Here is a 24,413-nt window from a genome sequence, read left to right on the forward strand (position 1 = left end):
TGTTTCAGGAAGGACAGCTCAGTATGCTGCCTAATTTGAAGTATGTACGGTAAATAAGAGGGCTTCAGGCAGGTGGATACCCTGTGTCCCACTGTTTCTGAATCTCCTGGCTAGGATTTTTCTGCCAAATGTGTTCCCTCCTCCTCAACTACCTGTAAATCATCCATTCTTATTTATGAAATATAATTCCCTGTTTCCCCCCCATCCCCTTCTCCTTTGTCCAAAAATGTTTTATATATCCAATGTTGCCTCACTGCCTTTGGAATTTTCATGTAATTCTCATGCCTATGTAAATTGCCTATGCACATATATTAAACTTTCATATTCTACTGTTAATCTGTATCTGTTTGGTTATTTGCCCAGCCAGAAGAAGGAAAAGTGTTAATATTTTTTAGCCCCCACAAATGAATAATTCCAAACTGGATCATTTTGCTATACCAAATATTGTTGATATGATTGCTAAAATTGAAAGTGGTGTGAGAATTAGACCCTAGTAATTATTCATTTCCTGATTTCATTGGTTATATTGTGTTTACACAGGAGAATGTCTTTGCTTATAGGAAATACACACTAATGTGTTCAGGGTTGTTGAGGAATCAAGTCAGCAACTTACTCTCAAGTGGTTCTGTTACAGTAGGCAGCTAGTAAGATATTAACAAAAGAGAAGGGAGCCAGACATCTAATTAAGTTGGATTAACTAGGAGTCTTCGGCTTCCAGACGCAGGGGAAAGCCAAACTGCCCTGCCAAGGGGATTAACATCCCTTCTTCCCCCCGAGTAGGGAGGAAGAACCAGCTTTCCAATCTCCCAGGGAAGTACCAGCCCCTTCCCACAGATTAAACCAGGGAAAGGGGTGAAACAGAGAGGGGGAAATTCTCCTCCTGAGGCATGCACAGAAGCCAGATGATGAGGCAAAACTATGAGGCATTTGCAGTAGGAGCCAAAATGGCCACCATAAAGGAGACGAGTCTAGCCTGGGAAAATTTGGGAAAAGGACAAGGTAGGATAAGGGTATGGAAACCTGGATGATTAAGGAAAGGGATTGGATAGGGGGGAGGGCCCAGCACAAGCCAGAGAAGAATTAGGAACAAGATTGGAGTGTTTGAAAAAAAGCCTGCTCTCTCTCAAGCCCAAGAAAATATAACCAAAGCTGAACAAAGATCCGAGACGCACACTGCCTTGCTGGTGCTAGACCAGCAGTTCTCAACCTGTGGGTCACAACCCCTTTGGTGGTCGAACGACCCTTTCACAGGGGTTGCCTAAGACCATCCTGCATATCAGATATTTACATTACGATTCATAACAGTAGCAACATTACAGTTATGAAGTAGCAACGAAAATAATTTTATGGTTGGGTCACAACATGAGGAACTGTATTTAAAGGGCCAGAAGGTTGAGAACCACTGTGCTAGACTATTAGAGCCTTGAATGCCAGGGTAATGGCATGGCAGGTCTGGTTACTGGCCCTTCTCCTGAGTGAGGACAAGTGAGGACGTGTGGCTCCATAGGTTACACTTCTTCCACAGTGAGATGAAGCTGACCCACCTGGTCATGAATGAGGCAGTACAGCAGCTTCTGGAGGGGCATCTATGCCGTACATGCCTCTCCAATAAATCTTGCCACTATACCTCAACTCCTCCTATGCATGAGTCCCCGAAATGCTTTTTCTGCAACTTTGCAAGGACCCATTTCCAGACTGGCCTGGCAGACCTGCCTTGGTCCTGTTCCATGTCTGACAACAGTACAAGAAAAAAAAAGTTCTTTGTACTGTATGTACATATTCTCTGTAACTTTGAGATTGTTTCCATGTAAGAGTTTTTTAAATTTCTAAAATGAACAGTGGAAGAGCAGATGTGAAGGACTGCTGCTCTGTATTTAGCAGGACAGCTGGCCCTGCTCCCACCCCAGGTGATTTTCCCCCATTTTCTCACCAGGCAAACATACTCTATGGACTGTACAAGAACAGTGACTATATACAGTTTTATCCTCCTTTATTTAAGGCATAGAAGTGGGTCAATATCACTGAACCAGCAAATCTTTATTGAACATTATTACATTTTCTGCATTGAGTGAGACAGAGAAGAAAAGAACCATGTGCAGAACACTTGTATGTATTAGACAAGGAAAAGGAAGAATGGTTTCTGCTCTGTATGGAAATCAGTTATGTAGACAAAACTGACATAAATTCACTATAAGAAGCACAATACAGTAAAACCTTTATAGAATGGACTAATTGGGGTGAGGGGGTGTCCATTAAAGCCTAAAGTCTGTGATATAATAAAGTTAAAAAATTGACAAATTAGTTGGTTTACCTGTTTTCACTTATTCTATCTAATAACAGACAAAGATTGAAATTGACTGTACCTTCGCTACACCTCCCATTGGCTAATCAGCGAGATATGCAAATTAACCGCCAACAAAGATGGCGGTTAATTTGCATACATAGGTGCGAAGCAGCGGAGCCAAGACTGAAGGTGGCTCTGGCCGCCGGAACAGCGAGAGGCTTGGAGGTGCCTCCGGCCGATGAAGGTGCCTCCGGCCCCCAAAGCCATGAGAGGTTTGGAGGCACCTCCAGACACCGGAGCAGTGAGAGGTTTGGAGGCATCTCTGGCCGGAGCAAAGGCCTGGGTGCCGGGTGCTGGAGGAAAACAGGTGCCAGCAGCCAGGGGAAGGGAAGGCCTATCTCACGAATCTTTTAGTGCAACAGGCCTCTAGTCTACACTAATAAAAGAGAAAAATGGTAATTGGCGTACGACAAAACCCTTTTCATTGGCTAATCAGGGCTATATGCAAATTAACTGCCAACTATGATTGGCAGTTAACTGCCAACTAAGATTGGCAGTTAACTGTCAACAAGATGGCGGTTAATTTGCATATGTAGGCACAATGCAGGGAGGCGAAAGGGAAAGCAGGAAGAAGCCCCCTGCCACTGACAGTGATCGGAAACCCAGCGGGGAGCTAAGAGCTGGGGGGCAGGGCAAAGGCAGCCCCAGGGCCGCCTTTGCCCTGCCCCCCAGCCATGATCGGAGAATCAGGCGCCTTTGCCACCCTGGCCAGTGATAGCAGGAAGTAGGGGTGGAGCCAGCAATGGGAGCTGGACACGGTCGAAGCTGGCAGTCCCGGGAGCTAGGGGTCCCTTGCCTGGGCCTAAAGCGGAGCCCACGATCGCGGGGCCGCTGCAGCTGCGGGTCCCCGCTGCCCGAGCCAGACGCCTCAGCCAGAGGCGTTAGGCCTGGGCAGGGGCGGAGCCTGCAACCGCGGGGAGCTGGGGGTCCCCTGCCCAGGCCTGACACCTCTGCCGGAGGCCTCAGGCCTGGTCAAGGGGCCGATCTGGTGATTGGTGATCGGAGGGTGATGAGGGTCAACTTCTCTGGCCGAGGCATCAGGCCTGGGCGGGGGGCTGAGCCAGGGATTGGGGGGATATGATGGTCCCCTTGCCCAGGCCTGAAGCCTGGGTCAGAGGCATCAGGCTTGGGCGGGGGGTGGAGCAAGCGATCAGAGGGAGATGGGGGTCCCCTGCCCAGGCATAATTCCTGGGCCAGAGGCCTCAGGTCTGGGCGGGGGCCAGAGCCAGTGATCGGGGGGAGATGGGGGTCCCCTGTCCAAGCCTGACACCTCTGGTGGAGGCGTCAGGCCTGGGCAAGGGGCCGATCAGGTGATCAGAGGGTGACGGGGGTCTATGCCTCTGGCTGAGGCATCAGGCCTGGGCAAGGGGCAGAGCCAGCAATCGGAGGGGTCTGGGGGTCCCCTGCCCAGGCCTGATGCCTGGGCCAGAGGCATCAGTCCTGGGCTGGGGGCAGAACCAGTGATGGGGGGAAATGAGGGTCCCATGCCCAGGCCTGACACCTCTGTCAGAGGCGTCAGGCCTGGGCAAGGGGCCGATCCTGCGATTGGAGGGTGATGGGGGTCAACGCCTGAGGGCTCCCAGTATGTGAGAGGGGGCAGGCTGGGCTGAGGGACACTCCCCGCCCCACACACCCAGTGCATGAATTTCATGCACCGGGCCCCTAGTCTATAATAATAAATGCGTAATATGCTAATTAGACCGGACATCATTCAGGATGTCCTTCCGGACAAAGCAGGGGCCGGAGGGCAGCCTGGGTCCTGGGTGCCAGCCGGTGGCCAGAGGAGGAAAGACCGGGTCCCGGGTGCCTGCCAGCAGCCAGAAGGAAGCCCGGGTCCTGGGTGTGTGCTGGTGGCTGAAGGGAAGGAAGGCCTACTTTTGCACGAATTTCATGCATTGGGCCTCTAGTGTAAACATGTTTGTGTAATTAAAGTATGTATGAAAAGTTTAATTTCACAGAAAAGTTTTCTGTAGGTATTACAGTAATTTTAAATTTAAACTGAATAGATCTAGTTAATGCATGCATTCACCAATCACTGAGAGTAAACAAATGCACACAGCTGGGGCACGTGCACATTGGAATATCAGCTGGCCTGCATTAAACTGCCGCAGAAAGTCATGCCACACAACAACAGAACCAATTACCTGTTTTGTCTACATAATTCGGTGTGATTGCTAATCATTTGCTGAACATTGTTTAAGAGCTGTAGACTATAGTGGTAGATATGTAATATTTATTTATGTTGGTGAAATTACTACAGTGTTTTTTTCCAACATTCGGCCTATTTGCTAAAATTTGTTAAAAATAACAGTGAATTAAAACAGAAAACAACCTGGTAGTTTAATTATAAGCAAATCTTGGTTAAAAGCATTAAAAAATTAACAGGGTGCTAATTTTCACCTATGACATATGGACCAGAAATTCTGTCTGTTAAATCCGAAGTCTGTTAAATTGAGGTCCACAAAATCAAGGATTTACTGTACATAATTAAGTACTAATTTATATAAATGGGTTAGCTTCACCTCTTACCCCACTCATATCAACTCCATCAGGAAGAACAATGAGAAGTAGCCAAGATGCCTAATTAAGAAAGACATGTAGATAGGGTAAAAGTATGAAACAGTGTTGACAGTATAGATCTAAACAAACTGAGAGAACAAAGAACCATGCTGGAATAAAGAGAGAGGCAGAACCTACCATACCCCTGGTATTCATGATTCATTAACACTTAACTCTGTGCTAGCCATCTTATCTGTCCATAATACTGCTGAGATAGAAATGTAAACTGCACACATTGTGAAGCTGTATACAGGCCATGAGTCAACTGGCAATTGAATAAACTTAACTGATCACTCAAAATGCACATTAATATTGGAAGCATTAAGAAGAAAACAGGTAGAAGCTTAGGTCTGAGATTATTAAAAGGACTTTTCTGAGAAAATACAATATTAAAATTAACTTGGGATGCAATGAAATGAATTAAGGCAAGTTTCTTTCTTCCAGAACTTCTTGGAGCCCAAAATATGCTAATGTACATTGTATACCAATAAACAAGATATCATATGCTGCATTTCACTCAGATGAGGAGCCATATCAAAACCTATAAGTAGAATAGGTAGAGTGGAGTAGAATGAATAAGAAAAGAGATAATTACTTTGAGAGGTACAGCATCAAAAACAACTCCACATGATACCTCCTAGAAGCCTCACCCTGTTCTAAGGTTTGTTCAATAGTTTATTTTACTTTACTAACAACATAATACAATTATGACCCCCATTTTACTTTGAGAAAATGAGGTATAGAAAGGTTAAGGAAACTGCTGAAGGTATACAAATAGAAAATAGTCACAATAGGATTCAGACTTAAACAGTTTGCTTTCTTAATCATTATGTTCTTAACCATTACCGATGGAATTCTCACCCATTACAAAGTAAACTATTAGTTAGATATTAAGCAAAAATGAAAAACAAGCATAATAATTAAGTTAAATAGAAGGATAGAAATTTAAAAAGCCCTATTCAATGACATTGGGAATAGGGGGAAAGTGGTAAAAATATCTACAATTACAATTTTGAAGTATACCATAATTACATTTATGATAATCCCTAGTTTATTAAAATTAAGAAGCACTTCAAGCAGAGAATATAAAACCCAATTTCCTCATGCGCACTAAGGAGAACAGACTGTAAGCACTTGGAGGAGCTCTCACCGTGACTCTCCTTGTATCCAGCTGGCGCAGCTGCAGCATGTTTTGAAGAACAGTGTGCTTGTACCATGGCTCCTGAGCTATGGGGTTGCCATCAAAAGTGATGTCTGAGAGAGAAGGAGAGTCAGCAAGGCAGCAAACACTCTCAAAACTGTAGAGACAGAAAACAGTTATTGTGACCTTCAAAACTTTGATTTGTTTAATAGAACAGTTTTAAATTTACAGAAAAACTGAGAGTACAGTGCACAGTTACCACATACTCTCCACCCAGTTTCCCTTATTATTAACATCTTATATTAGTATAGTATGCTTTTAAAATAATCAATGAACTAAACCTATATAATAAAAGGCTAATATGCAAATTTTCCCCAAGCATGGGAGGGAGTTCAACCTACCAGGAATTAGACGTATGCTGACCACCATGGGGCAGCATGGAAAATGGTGGGCATTGGCAACATGGTGCTGGCAGTGGGCAGCAGTGGAGGTGCTGCTGGCCGTGATGGGCCCCGATGAGAGCGGGACTGAGGCAGGATGGTGGAGCAGGTGAGTGGGTGGCACCAGGCCAAGGCGGGTGCGAAAGGAGGCCCCGGTCGGCAGCGGCGGCAGGCAGCCAGGGGAAGGGAGGCCCTGGCTGGCAGCTGGCAGCCACTAGGAACCCTACCTGTGCACGAATTTCATGCACTGGGCCTCTAGTATTAATATAGGTTAAATCGTGCATGTGTAGGGTCCCCTAGGCCTAACCTGCCATCAGGGCCATGTCTGCTGCCTCGCGAAGCCTCGCACGCTCCACAGATGCTGCCAGTGGCCCACTATGCTCCTTGGATGCTGCCGGTGCCCTGTGATGCTCCAGAAGTCCCACCTGCCAAGGCCACCACAGGACCCAGGAGTCCCCCACACCGCGGCCACCGCGGGACCCATCAATGCACCTCCTGGTGAGTCCAGTCATTGGTTGTGACGCTGTTATGGCATCATGGCCACAGGCCTTTTATGATATAGATTCTTACTAACTCAAGTCCATATTTTATCCAGACTTCCTTAGCTTTTACCTACTATTCTTATTCTGTTCCAGGATCCCACCCAGAATGTCATATTACATTTAGTTGTCGTGTCAACTCAGGCTCCTTTTAGTTGGGACAATTTCTTAGAATTTCCTTGTTTTTTGACAATCTTGACATTTTGCGGCATACTTATCAGTTATTTTGTCGGATGCCCCTCTATTGGGATTTGTCTGATGTTTTTCTAGTGATTAGACCAGGCTTGAGGTACATACTATTAACTAACATGACATCACTGTTAAAGTTGACCTTGATAACCTGGCTGAGGTAGTGTTTTTCAGGTTTCTCCAATGTGAATTTACTCTTCTCTACCCTGAATTCGTTGGAAGAAAGTCATTATTAGCAGCCCATAGTTAGGAATGGAAAGTTCAGTTTCCCCTCCTTGAGGGCCAACTATCTACATAAATTATTTGAAATTCTTCTTTCTAGCAGGTTTGTCTTTTTTCTACCATTTATTTATGTATATCAGTTTGGATTCAAGAATATTTATTTTATACTAGAGGCCTAATGCACAAAATTTGTGCATGGGAGGGGGGTGCCCTCAGCCCAGCCTGCACCCTCTCCAATCCGGGACCCTCGGGGGATGTCCAACTGCCGGTTTAGGCCCAATCCTAAACCGACAGTCAGACATCCCTCTCACAATCCAGGACTGCTGACTCCTAACTGCTCATCAGCCTGCCTGCCTGATCACCCCTAACTGGCACCCCTGCCAGCCTGATCACCCCTAACTGTCTCTGCCTGCCGACCTGATTGCACCTAACTGCCCTCCCTGTCAGCCTGGTCATCCCCAACTGCCCCCCCCCCCACTGGCCTGGTCACCCCTAACTGGCACCCCCTGCCAGCATGGTCGCCCCTTACTACCCCACCTACCGGCCTGGTCGGCCCCAACTGCCCCCTCACTGGCCTGGTTGCCTCTCACTGTCCCCCTCTGCTGGCCTGGTCACCCCCAACTGCCCCCCCCCCATCAGCCTGGTTGCCCCACACAGCCTGCTGTTCAGTCGTTTGGTCGTCCTTCACTAACCCCCCTGCTGGCCTGGTCACCCCATGGAGCCTGCTGCTCAGTTGTTTGGTTGTCCCTCACTAACCCCCCTGCCAGCCTTGTCGCACCACTCAGCCTGTTCAGTCATCCGTTTGGTTGTTTCAGATGTGAAGGCCCCTGGCTTTTTATATATATAGACTTAGGTTACAATCTAATACTATGTTATTTGTTTTATTGTTCAAATTGTTCCAGCTTTGGCCACTGAAACCTCTTTTAGTTGGCTCCTATGTCCCTTTGACATATGCCCATCATTAATGTGGATTTGTGTGTGTGTGTGTGTGTGTGTGTGTGTGTGTGTGTGTGTGTATGTTTCCTTACTTTCTGGCACTATAAAATTCTCTAGGCTCATATTAAACTAGAGGCCCAGTGCATGAAATTCATGTGCAGGTATGGTCCCTAGGCCTGACTTGTGATCAGGGTCATTTTCCCCAGCTGCTTGCAGCCGGCCCTGCCCCCCGCTGCCACCCATCCCCAGTTCCCCGTTCACTATCGGGTGATTGGTGCCTGAAGGTTGGGGGAAGGGACCCAGTGGTCTGCTGTTCCCGCCCTCTCGCCGGCCCCACCCCCACCGCAAGTGGCCATAGGTGATTGGAGCCTGGCGGCCAGGGAAAAGAGCCAAGAGGTGGTCAGTTAGCCTCATAGTGACTGGTCCAGCGGTCATTCTGGTCATTCTGCCATTAGGGTCAATTTGTATACAGTGGGGCCTTGACTTACAAGTTTAATTCGTTCCATGACGGAGCTTGTAACTCAAATTACTCGTATGTCAAATCAAAAAGTGAACGAGTGAGACACGTGATGCTGGGCTGATGTTGTGGTGTTCACTGTGACGTTCGCTGTGCCAACTAGCATTGGGGTATCTGAAGCTGGCTTGTAACCCGAATTTTAGCTCGCAACTCAAAGCAAAAAATCAGCCGAGAGACAGCTCATATCTCAAAAAACTCATTTGTCGGGACACTCGTAAGCCAAAGCCCCACTGTATTACCCTTTTATTATATAGGATAGAGGCCTGGTGCATGGGTGGGGGCCAGCCACACCCCCGATTGGGGTGGGGGTCCCCACTGGGGGGAATGGCCGACCTGAGCGAAGGGCTGCAGGCAGTATGCAGGCCAGCCATGCCCCCAATCGAGGTGGGGGTCCCTGCCGAGGGGTGAGGCCGGCCTGGGTGAGGGGCCTCAGATGGTTTGCAGGCCATCCACACCCCCATTGGGGTGGGGTTCCCCACTGGGGGGCGGGGCCGGCCTGGGCGAGGGACCACGGGCAGTTTGCAGGCCAGCCATGCCCCTGGCTTTGTCCGGAAGGACGTCTGGAATGACATCTGGAAGATGCCCAGTCTATTCTGTCTAATTAGCATATTATCCTTTTATTAGTATAGATTTCCTACCCCAGTCCCAGAATCAGCCTTCTCTAAGGATCCATGTTCCTTATATTGGGAATGGCATTAAAAACAAATATCTGCATATTTGCCATCTGCAAAACTTTTCTTGTGTTTTCAATCTTGTGCCCATTTTTCAAATGTGTTTTTTTTTCTTATTGTTGAAATTTAAGTTTTTTAAATATATATACTTCAAGAATTTAAACTTGGAAAAAAAAAGCTAGGGGAGCAATACTTATAGCTGACAAATTAGACCTCAAAGTGAAGGCCATAACAAGACATAAGGAAGGCCACTTCATAATAATAAAGGGAGCAATTCAACAAGAAGATATAACTCTGGTAAACATATATGCACCCAATACAGGAGCATCCAAACACACACACACACACACACACACACACACACACACACACACAACTTCTGGATGATATCAAGGGAGAGATTGACAGCAATACAGTCATAGTAGGGGTCTTTAATACCCACTAACACCACTGGATAAAACCTCTAAACAAAAAATCAGCAAACAAACAGCAATCCTAAATGACTCACTAGATCAGATGGAATGAATTGACATCTTAAGAACATTTCACCCCAAAGCCACAGAATATACATTCTTCTAAAGTGCAAAAGGGTCATTTTCAAAAACAGACCACATATTGGGACATGGCAAAGTCTCTTCAAGTTCAAGAAGACAGAAGTCATACCACTCATCTCTCAGATCACAATAGCATAAAATTAGAAATCAACTACAATAAAAACAATGAAAAAAAAAAATCAAACACTTGGAGGCTAAATAGCATGCTATTAAACAATGATTGGGTTACCAATAAGATTAAAGAAGAAACAAAAAGCATCCTGGTAACAAACAACAATGCAAACAGAACATTCCGAAATCTATAGGACACAGGAAAGCAGTCTTGAGAGGGAAGTTCATAGCTCTATAGGCTTACCTCAAAAAACAAGAAAAAATGGTAATAAATTTTCTAACACTACAACTCAAAGAGTTAGAAAGAGAGCAACAAGAAAAGCCCAGTGTAAGCAGAAGGAAGGAAATAATAAAGATCAGAGCATAAATAAATGACATAGAGACCAAAAGAACAATACAAGAGATCAACAAAACCAAGAGCTGGTTCTTTGAAAGGATAAACGAGATTGATGAATCCCTAGCCAGGCTCACAAAGAAGCAAAGAGAGAGGACCCAAATAAACAAAACCAGAATGAAAGAGGTAAAGTAACAATCGACCCCACAGAAATACAAAGGATTATGAACAAATACTATGAACAATTCTATTCCAACAAAATGGACAACCTAGACAAAATGGACATATTCTTAGAAAAATGCAAGCTCTCAAAACTCAATCAGGAATAATAAAAAAACCTGAATAGACCGATAACTACCAAAGAAATTGAAGCAGTCATCAAAAATATTCCAGCAAACAAAAGCCCTGGACCGGATGGCTTTATAGGGGAGTTCTACCAAGCATTCAAAGAAGAACTAAAACCTATCATCCTCAGACTATTTAAAAAAATTCAAGAGGAAGGCACATTTCCAAGCTCTTTCAATGAAGCCAGCATTACCCTAATTCCAAAACCAGATAAAGATACCACAAAAAAAGAGAACTACAGGCCAATATCCTTGATGGATATAGATGCTAAAATCCTCAACAAAATTCTAGCAAATCGAATTCAGTATTACATTAGAAAGATCATACACCATGATCAAGTGGGATTTATCCCGGGGATGCAAGGATGGTACAATATGCGCAAATCAATAAATGATACATCACATAAACAAATTGAGAGACAAAAATCACATAATCATATCAATTGATGAAGAAAAAGCATTTGACAAAATCCAACATCCTTTCTTGATAAAAACTCTCAGCAAAGTGGGAATAGAGGGAGGGATCATACTGCAACATAATAAAAGCGTTATATAACAAACCTACAGCCAACATCATACTCAATGGGCAAAAACTAAATCCATTTCCCCTAAGAACAGGAACAAGACAGGGATGCCCACTTTAACCATTCCTGTTCAATATCGTACTGGAAGTACTAGGCATAGTGATCAGAAAAGAAGAACACAGAAAAGGCATCCAAATTGGAAAAGAAGAAGGAAAACTATCCTTGTTCATGGATGACATGATACTGTACATAGAAAAACTCCATCAGAAAACTAGTAGACCTAATGAATGAATTTGGAGCAGGATACAAAATTAACACCCAGAAATCCATGGCCTTTTTATGCACCGATAATGAAGTCACAGAAAGATAAACGGAAAAAAAAAAAAAACAATCCCATTTACCAATGCACTAAAAAATTAAGATACCTAGAAATAAACTTAACTAAGGAGGTAAAAGACCTATACTCAGAAAACTACAGAACGTTGAAAAAAGAGATAGAGGAAGACATAGCAGATGGAAGAACATACCATATTCATGGACTGGTAGAATCAACATCATTAAAATGTCAATACTACTCAAAGCTATCTACAGATTCAATGAAATCCCCATCAAATATGAACGACATATTTCAAAGATCTACAAAAAAATCTGCAAAAATTCATCTGGAATAAAAAAAGACCCCAAATAGCCACAGCAATCCTGAGAAAGAAGAACAAAGTTGGAGGGATCAGAATACCAGATATCAAGCTACATTACAAAGCCACAGTTCTCAAAACTGCCTGGTACTGGCACAAGAACAGACATATAGACCAATGGAACAGAACAGAGAACCTAGAAATCCACCCAAGCTATTATTCTCAATTAGTATTTGACAAAGGAGGAAACTGCATACAATGGAATCAAGATAGTCTCTCCAATAAATGTTGCTGGGAAATTTGGTCAGATACATGTAAAAAGTGAGACTAGATCCCAACTTACAACATACACAAAAACTCCAAATGGCTAAAGGACTTAAATGTAACATGGAAACGATAAAAATCTTAGAAAACTCTATAAGCAGCAAAATATCAGACATATGTCATAGCAATATCTTTACCGATACAGCTCCTAGGGCCACGGAGACTAAGGAGAAAATAAATGGGACTACATCAAAATAAAAAGCCTCTGCACAGCAAAAGAAACCTTCAACAAAATAAGAAAGCTCACTGCATGGGAGAACATATTTGCCAATGTTATCACCAATAAGGGTTTAATCTCCAACATTTACAGGGAATTCATCCAACTTAACAAAAGGAAGATAAACAACCCAATTAAAAAGTGGGCAAAGAACCTAAATAGACACTTTTCGAAAGAGGACATATAGAAGGCTGAGAGACATGAAAACATGCTCAAAGTCACTATTCATCTGAGAGATGCAAATCAAAATGAAATTGAGGTACCATCTCACACCTGTCAGAATGGCTATCATCAACAAATCAACAAATGACAAGTGCTGGCCAGGATGTGGAGGAAAAGTAACCCTTGTGCACTGCTGGAGGGAATGCAGACTGGTGCAGCCACTGTGGAGAACAGTATGGAGTTTCCTCAAAAAGTTAAAAATGGAACTCCCATTTGACCCAGTGATCCCACTTCTAGGAATATATCCCAAGAAACCAGAAACACCAATCAGAAAGGATATATGCATCCCTACGTTCATAGTAGTACAATTTACAATACCTAAGATTTAGAAACCACCTAAGTGCCCATGAGCAGATGAGTGGATTAGAAAACTGTGGTACATCTACACAATGGAATACTACGCCGCTATAAAAAAGAAGGAACTTTTACCATTTGCAACAGCATGGATGGAACTGGAGAGCATTATGCTAAGTTAAATAACCCAGCTGGAGAAAGATAAATACCACATGATCTCACTCATATGTGGGATATAATGAACAACCTAAACTGATGAACAAAAATAGATCCAGAGACAAACGGCCAGGGAGGGGGAGTTTAGAGATCAACCAAAGGACTTGTAAGCATGCATATTAGCATAACCAATGGACACACACACTGGGGCTATGAGGGTTTGCCCTTGGTGGTGGCAGTGGCCGGGGGAGGGGGGATGGTCAAGCAGGGAAAAAGGAGACATATATAATACTTCAAACAATTTTTAAAGAAGAATTTAAACTTAGTCACTTCAAATGTAAATAAACTTGAACATGGTATTTTTTTCTCACCTAGAATTAACAAAATTATTTTTTTCCATCAATATAAAAAAATCTCAAAGCAGTTTCTAGTGTTTGAGATGGTTGTTTAAAAGATGTTTCTCTCCTGCCTTCATAGTTGTTAACATACAGCTTAAACCAAATAAAAACGATTCTGATAAATTAAAAACTAAAACACAAGGCAAATGTTTATTTCTTACACATTGTTAAATGAACTAACTTATCGCCTTCCCTCCTCAAATCTGCTTCTCTGGGTATACTTCCTATCTGCTAAGTGATATATAATCATTGTCATCATCAAGTCAGTTGCCACTGTGAACCAATAAATCCCTTGCTCAGAAATTGATGATTCATAATGGGAACTGTGAAGAGTCATCAATAATTTTAAGCAAGTGGGGATTAATGTGGTTAGAATAATCAGAACTTAGTAAAATCCTATCTAATAAAAGAGAAAAATGGTAATTGGCGTACGACGATACCCTTTTCATTGGCTAATCAGGGCTATATGCAAATTAACTGCCAACTAAGATTGGCAGTTAACTGCCAACAAGATGGCGGTTAATTTGCATATGTAGGCACAATGCAGGGAGGCGAAAAGGAAAGCAGGAAGAAGCCCCCTGCCACTGACAGTGATCGGAAACCCAGGGGGGAGCTAAGAGCTGGGGGGCAGGGCAAAGGTGGCCCTGGGGCCGCCTTTGCCCTGCCCCCCAGCCATGATAGGAGAATCAGGTGCCTTTGCCGCCCTGGCCAGTGATAGCAGGAAGTAGGGGTGGAGCCAGCGATGGGAGCTGGGCACAGTCGAAGCTGGCAGTCCCGGGAGCTAGGGGTCCCTTACCTGGGCCTAAAGCAAAGCCCACGATCGCGGGGCCGCTGCAGCTGTGGGTCCCCGCTGCCCGGGCCGGACGCCTAGGCCAGAGGTGTTAGGCCTGGGCAGGGGCGGAGCCTGCAACCGCGGGGAGCTGGGGGTCCCCTGCCCAGGCCTGACACCTCTGCCGGAGGCCTCAGGCCTGGTCAAGGGGCCGATCCGGTGATTGGTGATCGGAGGGTGATGAGGGTCAACTCCTCTGGCCGAGGCATCAGGCCTGGGCGGGGGACAGAGCCAGTGATCGGGGGGAGATGGGGGTCCCCTGTCCAAGCCTGACACCTCTGGCGGAGGCGTCAGGCCTGGGCAAGGGGCCGATCAGGCGATCGGAGGGTGATGGGGGTCTACGCCTCTGGCCGAGGCATCAGGCCTGGGCTGGGGGCAGAACCAGTGATAGGGGAAATGAGCGTCCCCTGCCCAGGCCTGACGCCTCTGTCAGAGGCGTCAGGCCTGGGCAAGGGGCCGATCCTGCGATTGGAGGGTGATGGGGGTCAACGCCTGAGGGCTCCCAGTATGTGAGAGGGGGCAGGCTGGGCTGAGGGACACTCCCCCCCCACACACACACCCAGTGCACGAATTTCATGCACCAGAGCCCTAGTCCTATATAACAGTGGTTCTCAACCTGGGGGTCGAACGACCCTTTCACAGGGGTCGCCTAAGACCGTCGGAAAACACATATATAATTACATTACGGTTCATAACAGTAGCAAAATTACAGTTATGAAGTAGCAAGGAAAATAATTTTATGGTTGGGGGTCACCACAACATGAGGAACTGTATTAAAGCATCGTGGCCTTAGGAAGGTTGAGAACCACTGCTATATAAGAAGAGAGAAACATGCAAATTAACCATTCCTCCGCCACAACGATGGCTGCACCCACAGCTGAGGCCGAGTTCCCATATCGAGGCTTAAGGAGCAATCAGCAGGGACCTGAGGCCGCACCGCCCCCTTGCCCCCCCCGTGCGGATTGACAGGGGACCTCAGGCTGTGCCTCCCACCCGGCAGGGCTTGATGGGGGACCTCAGGCCACACCCCCAGCCCTGGTGCCAGGCCAGGGGACCTCAGGCTGCGCCCCCTGCTCAGTGGGGCTTGACGGGGGACCTCAGGCCATGCTCCCCGCCCCAGCACCGGGCCAGGGGACCTGAGGCCGTGCCACCCCGCTTGAGGGGCTTAACAGGAGACATCAAGGTGTGCCCCCTGCCCTGGTTTTGTGCCAGGGGACCTCAGGCCACGTCCCCCACCAGGCTGGGGGACCCAATGCTGCACCTCCCGCCTGGCAGGGCTTGATAGGGGACCTCAAGGTGCACCCCTACCCTGGTGCTGGGCCGGAGGACCTCAGGCTGCTCCGCCCCCCCCTCCCCCAGCGCCAGGCTGGAGGAACTCAGGCTGTGCCCCCTGCCCTGGTGCCAGGCCTGGGGACCTCAGGCCATGCCCCCTGCCCTGGCACTGGGCCAGGGGACCTGAGGCTGTGCCCCCCACCCTGGTGCCAGATCAGGGGACCTGAGGCCGTGCCCCCCCACCCAGAGGCACTTGACGGTGGCCCTCAAGGTGCACCCCTGCCCTGGTGCTGGGCCGGGGGACCTCAGGCTGTACCCCCGACCCCAGCGCCAGGCCAGGAAACCTCAGGCCATGCCCCCCACCCTGGCGCCAGGCTGGGGGCCGGCAGGCTGCTCCCCCGCCCGGCGGGGCTTGACAGGGGAACTCAGGCCATGCTCCCTGCCCCGGCCCGGGCTGGGGGACCTCAGGCCGCACCCCCCTGCCCTGTTGCCAGGCCAGGGGACCTGAGGCTGTGCCCCGCCACCTGGCGTGGCTTGACAAGGGTGGGACCGGCCAGGTCTGGATCTAGCCCAATGAGGGGAGGCCGGCGGGTTCTGGGTCTCACGTGATTTTGAGGCACATGTGGGTGGGTGGGGACTTGACTCTGGGTCCTGTGGTGCACCCCAGACTGACAGGAGGAAGATTTTCATATACATTTTACTAATTTTCTTTCATCTCTGACACTTCTATTATAGAAAAAGGGCAAAGAGCAATATTAAAATATTTCCTCTAATTAATCCCCTTTTAATGTGCACAAATTTCATGCACTGGGCCACTAGTGGAGAATATAAAGAACAAAAAGAAATGACTTGAAAACCAGCTATAAAGTAGATTGCAGTAACATATCGAGAACTAAGGTAGTAGTCATGAAAGTAAAGAGGAAGGGGTAGGTTTTACGGAATTTTAGAGTGTGGCATGGACAGAAGTTAGCAGCCATCCTATCTAATAAAACAGAAACATGGTAATTGGCGTACGACCGCTACCCTTCCCATTGGCTAATCAGCGAGATATGCAAATTAACTGAAAGCCAAGATGGCGGTAACCGCCAACAAAGATGGCGGTTAATTTGCATACTCACAATGATGAGAGGCGAAAGGGGAAGGACTGAAGAATGGTGACTGGCAACCCAGGCAGCAGGCAAGAGTTGGGGGGTGGGCAACGGCTGCCTTTCCCCACCCCCAAGCGGGTGATCGCCATGGGAAAGCTGGGGTTGCTGGCTGGCCTGCGGCCCTGATCGCCATGGCAATTGGAGGGCAGGAGGGCCGGAGTGCAGGCCAGGCGGCAACCACAGACATCTGCCATGGCAATCGGAGGGCGGGAGGGCCAGAGCGCAGGCCAGGCATCAACCCCGGACCCCCGCCATGGCAACTGAAGGGCAGGAGGGCCTGCGCCCCCTCGATCGCCATGGCGATCCGAGGGCGGGAGGGCGGGGCGCAGGCCAGGCCGCAACCCGGACTCCCGGAACCTCTCTTAAAGGTTCTCTTAAGGCAGTTGGCGAGGGACCTCGGAGAGCCCCAGGGGGCCCTGGTGCCAGCAAAACTGAGACCTGGGGTGGCTCTCCCCAGAAGGTCCAGAGAACAGCCACTGCAGCCCGCCCCCACCCCAGCGCAAGGCATGGCATGCTGGGCCCGAGGACCCACCCCCTCCCAGAGGCCCCTGGCTTGCTCATGCAGCCCTGGTCACATCACCGGAGCAGCTATAAGGCACAGAAAGCACCATGGACAGCTGCTTGCCCCCACTTGCATTTGCAAAGACAAGGCCGGAGGGTGTGAGGGCTGGCTCACATCTCCTTCTCCCTCCTTTTGCTCCTCTGGCTGCTTAGCTCGCCCAGCTTCTTATCCAGGCTCCTCTGCAGCTGGGCCCACTTGGCGGGGTCCAGGGACTGGTCCTTGGCCCCACTGCCAGCGTACAGCACTCCCACCCAGCTGATTCTCTGCGGGGCATGGGCGCGGGCCCTCTCCCCACAGCCATGGATCTTGGGCAGGCAGTGGCTGAGGCAGTAGCGGTGGCTGCAGTGTGGGCAGAGCAGTCCTGGATTACGAGAGGGATGTCCGACTACTGGTGTAGGCCCAATCCCTGTAAACTGGCAGGACATTTTTCGAAGGGTCCCAAATTGGAGAGGGTGCAGGCCAGGCTGAGGAACACACCCTCCCCCGTGCACGAATTTTGTGCACCGGGCTACTAGTTTGGATATAAGGAAGAAAGGAATCTAGAATAACACTTAGGTTTCTCTCTTAGGATACTGGGTGGTGGCTACATGGTGTATATTTTGTCAAAATTCATTTAACTTTATACTTAAAATGGGTGCATCTTATGACATGTAATTATACCTAAGTAAATGAATTGACAAAGAAATTTAAAGTATAAAAATACATACTTGATAGATCACCTCTTCATCTATCAGGTCTCCTTTATCTGGAAGACTATTTTACAATAGTGGCCATTAGAATATGCTTCAAAAAGGCTTTATGTTTCCCCCCAACCACCACAGGAGGAAATTTCAACCTTAAGATAGTAACTAATGTAAGCAGCCCAGGCAACAAAGCCAGTAAATGGTCTATGCTGAAAAGCATTTTTCTTCAGTGGCTCAGCATATCTGAACAGAATTAAACAGAAGGCTAGAAATGTGCTATGACAATTGCCCTAACTCAGTACCTAGCATTTAATAACTTGTTCAATAAAGTTTGGGGAATGAATAAAAGAATATGATAAATTGAAGTGATTCCAAAGGGCTTATCCTTGATTTAAAAAATTAGTAAATGAGTTTCCTTATACTAATCTTTTAATTGTTGATTAAAAAGATACCATGCTATTCAAGAATCATTATGACCTGATATTTGTCCCTAATCAGGTAGATCCATTTAAAAAGTGTAGATAATGTGTCCATTAAGAAAGGTCTAGAAGCCATGTTAATGCCCACCTGGCGTATATCTATAATTCAAGCACAGCCAAAAAGAGGCACAGGAATGGAAAAACCACTGCAATTCTCAGCAGGCACTATTCTGGCAACTCTTCCCATATCAGCTCCTAATATTGCTTTGAATAGTGTTATTAAAGTAAAAATAAAACTGTATTTGATTCACAAGATTCCTCATAAAAGATCATTTCCATCTGCAAGGCATTTGACCAATAAACATGCCAGACGTTCCTAGAAACACACTGACAAAATGCATATAATTTTAAAGACATTCTCCAATCAAACAAAACAATACTTTTAAAGTGCAAATACAGGCAAATAAAAGGTCATAGTCTACCTAACCAAATAAAACCAAATTATTTAAAAATAAAAACATAAATAAAAAACCTGGAAATAGAGCAGTAATTATACTGGAGGGGTACTACTTTAAGAATCTCTCTCTCTCTCTCTCTCTCTCTCTCTCTCTCTCTCTCTCTCTCTCTCTCTCTCTCTCTCCTCATTGCTTGTCTCTTCAGAGTACCAAGAATGGAAAAGCTTTGGTCCAAAGGCTGACATTTAACTCATAATTTGACTTTAATCTTTTTCCAGATTGCTCATACATTTGTTCCTCCCCTAGTAGTCTCCTCCCAATGCCACATCTGCTTCCTATCTGTTAAAGAACCTATAGAAGAACAATCTGTCCCTCCTGACCAAATTCACATCTCAAAAGCAAAAAAATATTTCAGTTCATTTTATGCTTACTTAACAAAGTACAGAGAAAAGGTAAAATTCCCATTTATGCATATATAACACACAGATTTTTAACTAAAAATTCCCAAATATTAGCCAAATCTCTTCAAATTAAAAACTTCTCCCCCAAAAGTACTCTGATATAACCTTAATGAAAAGCTCTTATTTTATATAGATCAGTGAGAATTTTACTGAATAGTTACTAAGTGAAATGAAATGAAACAGAATAACTTCAGTGTGCTCAACAGGACTGAAATATACACAACTGACAAACAAAATAATCAGAAAGATCTATAAGTTAATATATACTTGAGTATTAAAGAATGAAGCACAGTTAAAGAGCATATAATTGAGTTTGTATTTTTTGTAAAATGAGCTAAGTTTGTGAACTGAGTTCCTTGATCAAAACAAGTAAAAATGATGGGTAAAATATATATTTAAAATATTTTCAAATGCATTCATGACCTGCTAAAAGATGAGGGATACACAGGTTAAAAAAAAAATAAAGTAAACACTGGAACTCAGAAAGGTAAGCAGAATGTTGAAATTGACCTTTTTGCTGTGAAGGTATTTACTAGACCCAATGAACTTGAGCTTGGGCTTGCATGATCTTCGTGGCCATGGACGAAGAATTGTCCATAAATCTGAGACCCCAAGGTCTCAACATAGAATGAATTAGTTATAAACTTTCCTACTCACTACCCCCAAAATATTGCCTATCTTAAAACATGGGACTAAGTGAAAGGGGAAGAAAATTCTTCCTTGATTATGTATAATCACAAACCACAATTTGAGGTCCAAATCCACACTAAATGGGTGATTTAAAATGTTTCAATATTTGATTTTTTTTGAAGAGCTCTCAGGCTGGTAATGCCTACAAGCATCTGACAGAAACAAATGAAACTCCTCTATGAAGGAACCTACCATCATAAACCCCCAAAGAATTCCCAAAGGTAAGGTACCAACGAAAACCAATAGCTCACAGTTGTAAAGGAAATGGAGCACTCTGACTGCGAGCTAGCAGAAACAACAGATGAGTCAGCTCAGCTCCAATTTCTTCATATAATAGGCTTATCAAACTCAGAACATTAAAAAAAAACCTATAGCATATTTCAAGGAATAAAACAGGTTTGAAAATATGAATAGAATTCCAAACAATTTTAAAATACAGAACTTGTAAAGATAAAATTAAATTAACTAAAATTAAAAAGTCAACGGCAACGGATGGAAATAAAGGAAATCAAGCATTTACCTCACTTTTCTTGTACAAACTGTTCTTTGGGGTAACTAAAAAATAATAAAGGTTTTCTTTATAGAAGAACTGCAATTTTTAAAAACCTGAAGAATCACAGAATATCTCCATTTTGTAATCCCTGATAAAATAGTGGATTCAGATAATGGTCATCGATGACCGCTAAAATATTTAGGTAACAACAGCTGAACCCAATAATCAGTTTGAACATTACAGCAAACAAAACATTTTTTTCTCTATATATGTTCTCCTCCATTTTATATTTTATTTCACTTCCCTGTTTCTCTCCTTTGGGTGCTCAATAACAAGTAATCATCTGTATTGGTACATTTGAATGTTAGTCACTAGAATTTTTTTCACTATATGGTGGTAGTGGGAGTGCTTAGAAACTAAACAGTTCTAAAGAAACTAAACACACCTAATAATAAGCTATTACTTTTGTCACAAAACAAAAATATGGTTGAGACAATAAAATAAAAATTTTCACATGCACAAAAAAGATCTCCAAATTTCCTTTGGGAAATGTTAAAAGATAACTGAGGATAAAAATTTTAAGAGTTTGTTGGAGCAAGAATCGATTTGAATCAGGCAGTATCTAATTTACAGCAAATACAAAGGGTTCCATGCAACTGTACAAGATGAAAGACTTACATCTGAAGGGAGCGGAAACAAGTCAGTTCCTCGTGGAATGGCAGGCATTATCAGGCAGATTACCTAACTAATGCTTCTGGTCAGGCAATTCCTGATGGACTGGTTTAAGATTCCATTTCTGAGAGAGCCAAAACTGTACGTAAATCTAGGTTTGGTGATGTGGGGCCTTAGCATCAGTAACTCCATTTTGGGCCTATTGTATTGTACTTAAAAGGAAACTATTAAAATAGTTTAACCCATTCATCACAATGTTTAAAAGATTTTAATATTTGAGAAGCTAAAGTGATATAAGAGAGAATATAAGACTGTGATGCTAATGGAAACAGCAATTGAAAAGGAGGAGATAGAGATATAAAGAGTTAAACGGATGTAAAACAGAAAAATGTTAAACCATCTCTTTAGGTAGCTTTTGTTACAACAATGTCATTGACAACAATCAGTAAAGAAAATATCTATTATGTCTGTATGCACCTGGCTGACAGAAGACAGCAGAGTTGAATGTCTCAGAAATGTAGGTGATAATTCTATTAGCTTTCTCCAGCAGTAAAAGGAAAAAAGCAAGATTAGCTTCAGTCTCTGGTGATTACAATGACTAATAACTAAGGTTAGATTTTTAAGATGCAGTAATGTTCTTGTACTGCTAATTTGTGACATTGAAATCAAATTTGAAGTGATACAGAAAGTTCTTGATGACATTTTATTTTCCTGAATTGATATGTGAATGCAAATAAGCCTCCTCACATTTACAGAAGGAAAATTTAAAAAAAGGATTTTTTGCAATCTTAAAATTTAATAGGATAACTCTAAAAAGCATGGTCATTGTAGCTACTTGCAACATTTACATTAATTATTTAATAAATACACTGGCTATAAAGCAAGTCAAATAATATCTTGTGAGCAAAGAGATCTAAATTCAGACTATATAGGGTAAGCTGTTCTCTGGGAAAACAACAATTTTCATGGTGCAACTATTCCCAACATGGTCCATCTCAAGCTACCAGATGTCACTACACTGGAGAGCTACACATAACTGATCTAGTGAGTGAGTAAAAGTGGGCTCCAGCACATGACTACAGATCCAATTCCTTATTTACAGGACCAGCAAGGTGGTTCAGTTGGTTGGAATGTCCCAGACACTGATGGGTCGCAGGTTGGATTCCTGGTCAGGGCACATACCCAAGTTGAGGGCTTGATCCCAAAATCAGGGTGCATACTGGAGTGAAGTTTCTCTCTCACATCAATGTTTCTCTCTCTCCCTCCCCCCTCCTCTCTCTCTAAAATTAATAAAAACATATCTTCAGGTGAGGATTTTAAAAAGTTCCTCTTTTACAGTTAATGTTAGGACAGCTATTATTCTATCACTAAACAACTTTGTTATTTGGAGGAAATTCCTTGTATTGCTGGCTTTACAGTCTTATTTGAACTTTTCATCAACATGTACTATACCGATAGAAAAATGCACAAATCATATGTGCACATGTCAATTTTGCACAAACTGAACAAACAGCAGCAGATTAAGAAACAAACCATTACTGTACCCCAATGTCATCACCTTGTGTGCCTTTACAGCCATTACTCCCCTCCAAACTAACCACTCTCCCGATTCAAACAGTACAGATAAGATTTGCCTGTTTTTGAACTTTATGTGAGTGAAATCATACATATGTCATCATTTGAATCCGGTTTCTTTTGCTCCACATTTTCTTCTCTGAGATTCATCCATATTGCATGTAGTTGCAGTTTGATAAAATAGCATTAAATTTACTTTCTTCGACTACCAGAGGACATTTGGCTTGTTTGTAGTTTGGGTTATTTAAATAGTGCAGCTAAGAACATTCAGATGAACATGTTAAGCATTTCTATGGAGTATAAACCTAGGAATGGAATTGCTGAGTCATAAAATATGCTATTAAATTAGACTGAATAAGATATTACCAGAGTTTCACAAAATGATTTTACTGTCCTACACTCCCACTAGCAGGTATGGGAGCTCCAGTAGCTCAACATCTTTGCCAATACTTACCACATGTCAGATGTTGACAAATCATACAATCTCTTTCTCTTTTAAAATGTTAATTCTTCTATATTTCAATAGCTTGTAATACTGGCTGGGAATCAGAGTCATTTGTGAGGCTTTCTTTGTTTGTTAATCCTCACCTGAGGATATCTTTCCCATTGATTTTTAGAGAGAATAAAAGGGATGGAGGGAGAGGAAGAGCAAGAGTGAGAGTGACAGCAAGAGCAAGAAAGAAAGACAGAGAGAGAGAAATATCCATGTGAGAGAGACACATTGATTGTTAACTCCTGCACGTGTCCCAACCAGGCCAGGGATTGAATCTGCACCCACGTGCATGCTCTTGACTGGAAATTGAACCGAAGCCCCTTGGGTACACAGTTAAATGCTCTAATCACTGAGCACACTAGCCAGGGCTGTGAGGCTGACTTAAAAAATACATAATGTATAGAACCCATCCAGATCTATACAGTGGGGCCTTGACTTACGAGTTTAATTTATTCTGAGATCGAGCTCGTTAACTCAAATTACTCTGTCAACTCAATGCAAAAAATAGGCTGAGAGACAGTTGGTATCTCAAAAAACTCGTTAGTCGGGACACTCGTAAGTCAAGGCCCCACTGTATCTGAATCTCAAGGAGCAGGGTCATAGATGTAAAATTCGTAACAGTTCTACCAGTGTTTCTAATGCAGATTCAGGGTCTGAGAGCTAAACTTCAACAGCCCATTAAAGTTACTGATTTCTCATATAAACCTCACAATTCCTTGCAAATATTAAGAAAGGATTCAAACTAGTGACCTCCTGGAACATACACACACACACACACACACACACACACACACACACACACACACACGCACCTGCTCCGAGCCTCCGTGGCCAGACTGTGGCTTAGGCCCGCTCCCTGTAGGCCTTCAGTAGGACATCCCCTGAAGGCTCCCTGACTGTGAGAGGGGACAGGCTGTGCTGAGAGACCCTCAAACCCCAGTGCACAAATTCCGTGCACTGGGCCTCTAGTAAAGAATAAAAAGGGCAACA

The 24,413-nt window shown here is 44.5% G+C and overlaps 1 protein-coding gene across 6 annotated transcripts in view; it reads right to left on the bottom strand.

The window, feature by feature from the left end:
• LRRC49 (leucine rich repeat containing 49) overlaps nt 1-24,413 on the bottom strand; it is a 221,804-nt gene that overhangs the window by 78,147 nt on the left and 119,244 nt on the right. For all 6 annotated transcript variants that reach the window (XR_009447769.1, XM_059658507.1, XM_059658518.1 and 3 more), the window contains one exon: nt 6,054-6,201. Coding sequence is in view for 5 of the 6 variants with exons in the window: in XM_059658507.1 (XP_059514490.1) it covers nt 6,054-6,201 (148 nt within the window). In the remaining variant the exon portion in view is untranslated. The remainder of the gene's footprint in view (nt 1-6,053; nt 6,202-24,413) is intronic.

The sequence above is a fragment of the Myotis daubentonii genome, chromosome 1 (genome assembly GCF_963259705.1).
Source record: "Myotis daubentonii chromosome 1, mMyoDau2.1, whole genome shotgun sequence".
In the NCBI taxonomy this organism is placed as follows: Eukaryota; Metazoa; Chordata; class Mammalia; order Chiroptera; family Vespertilionidae; genus Myotis; species Myotis daubentonii.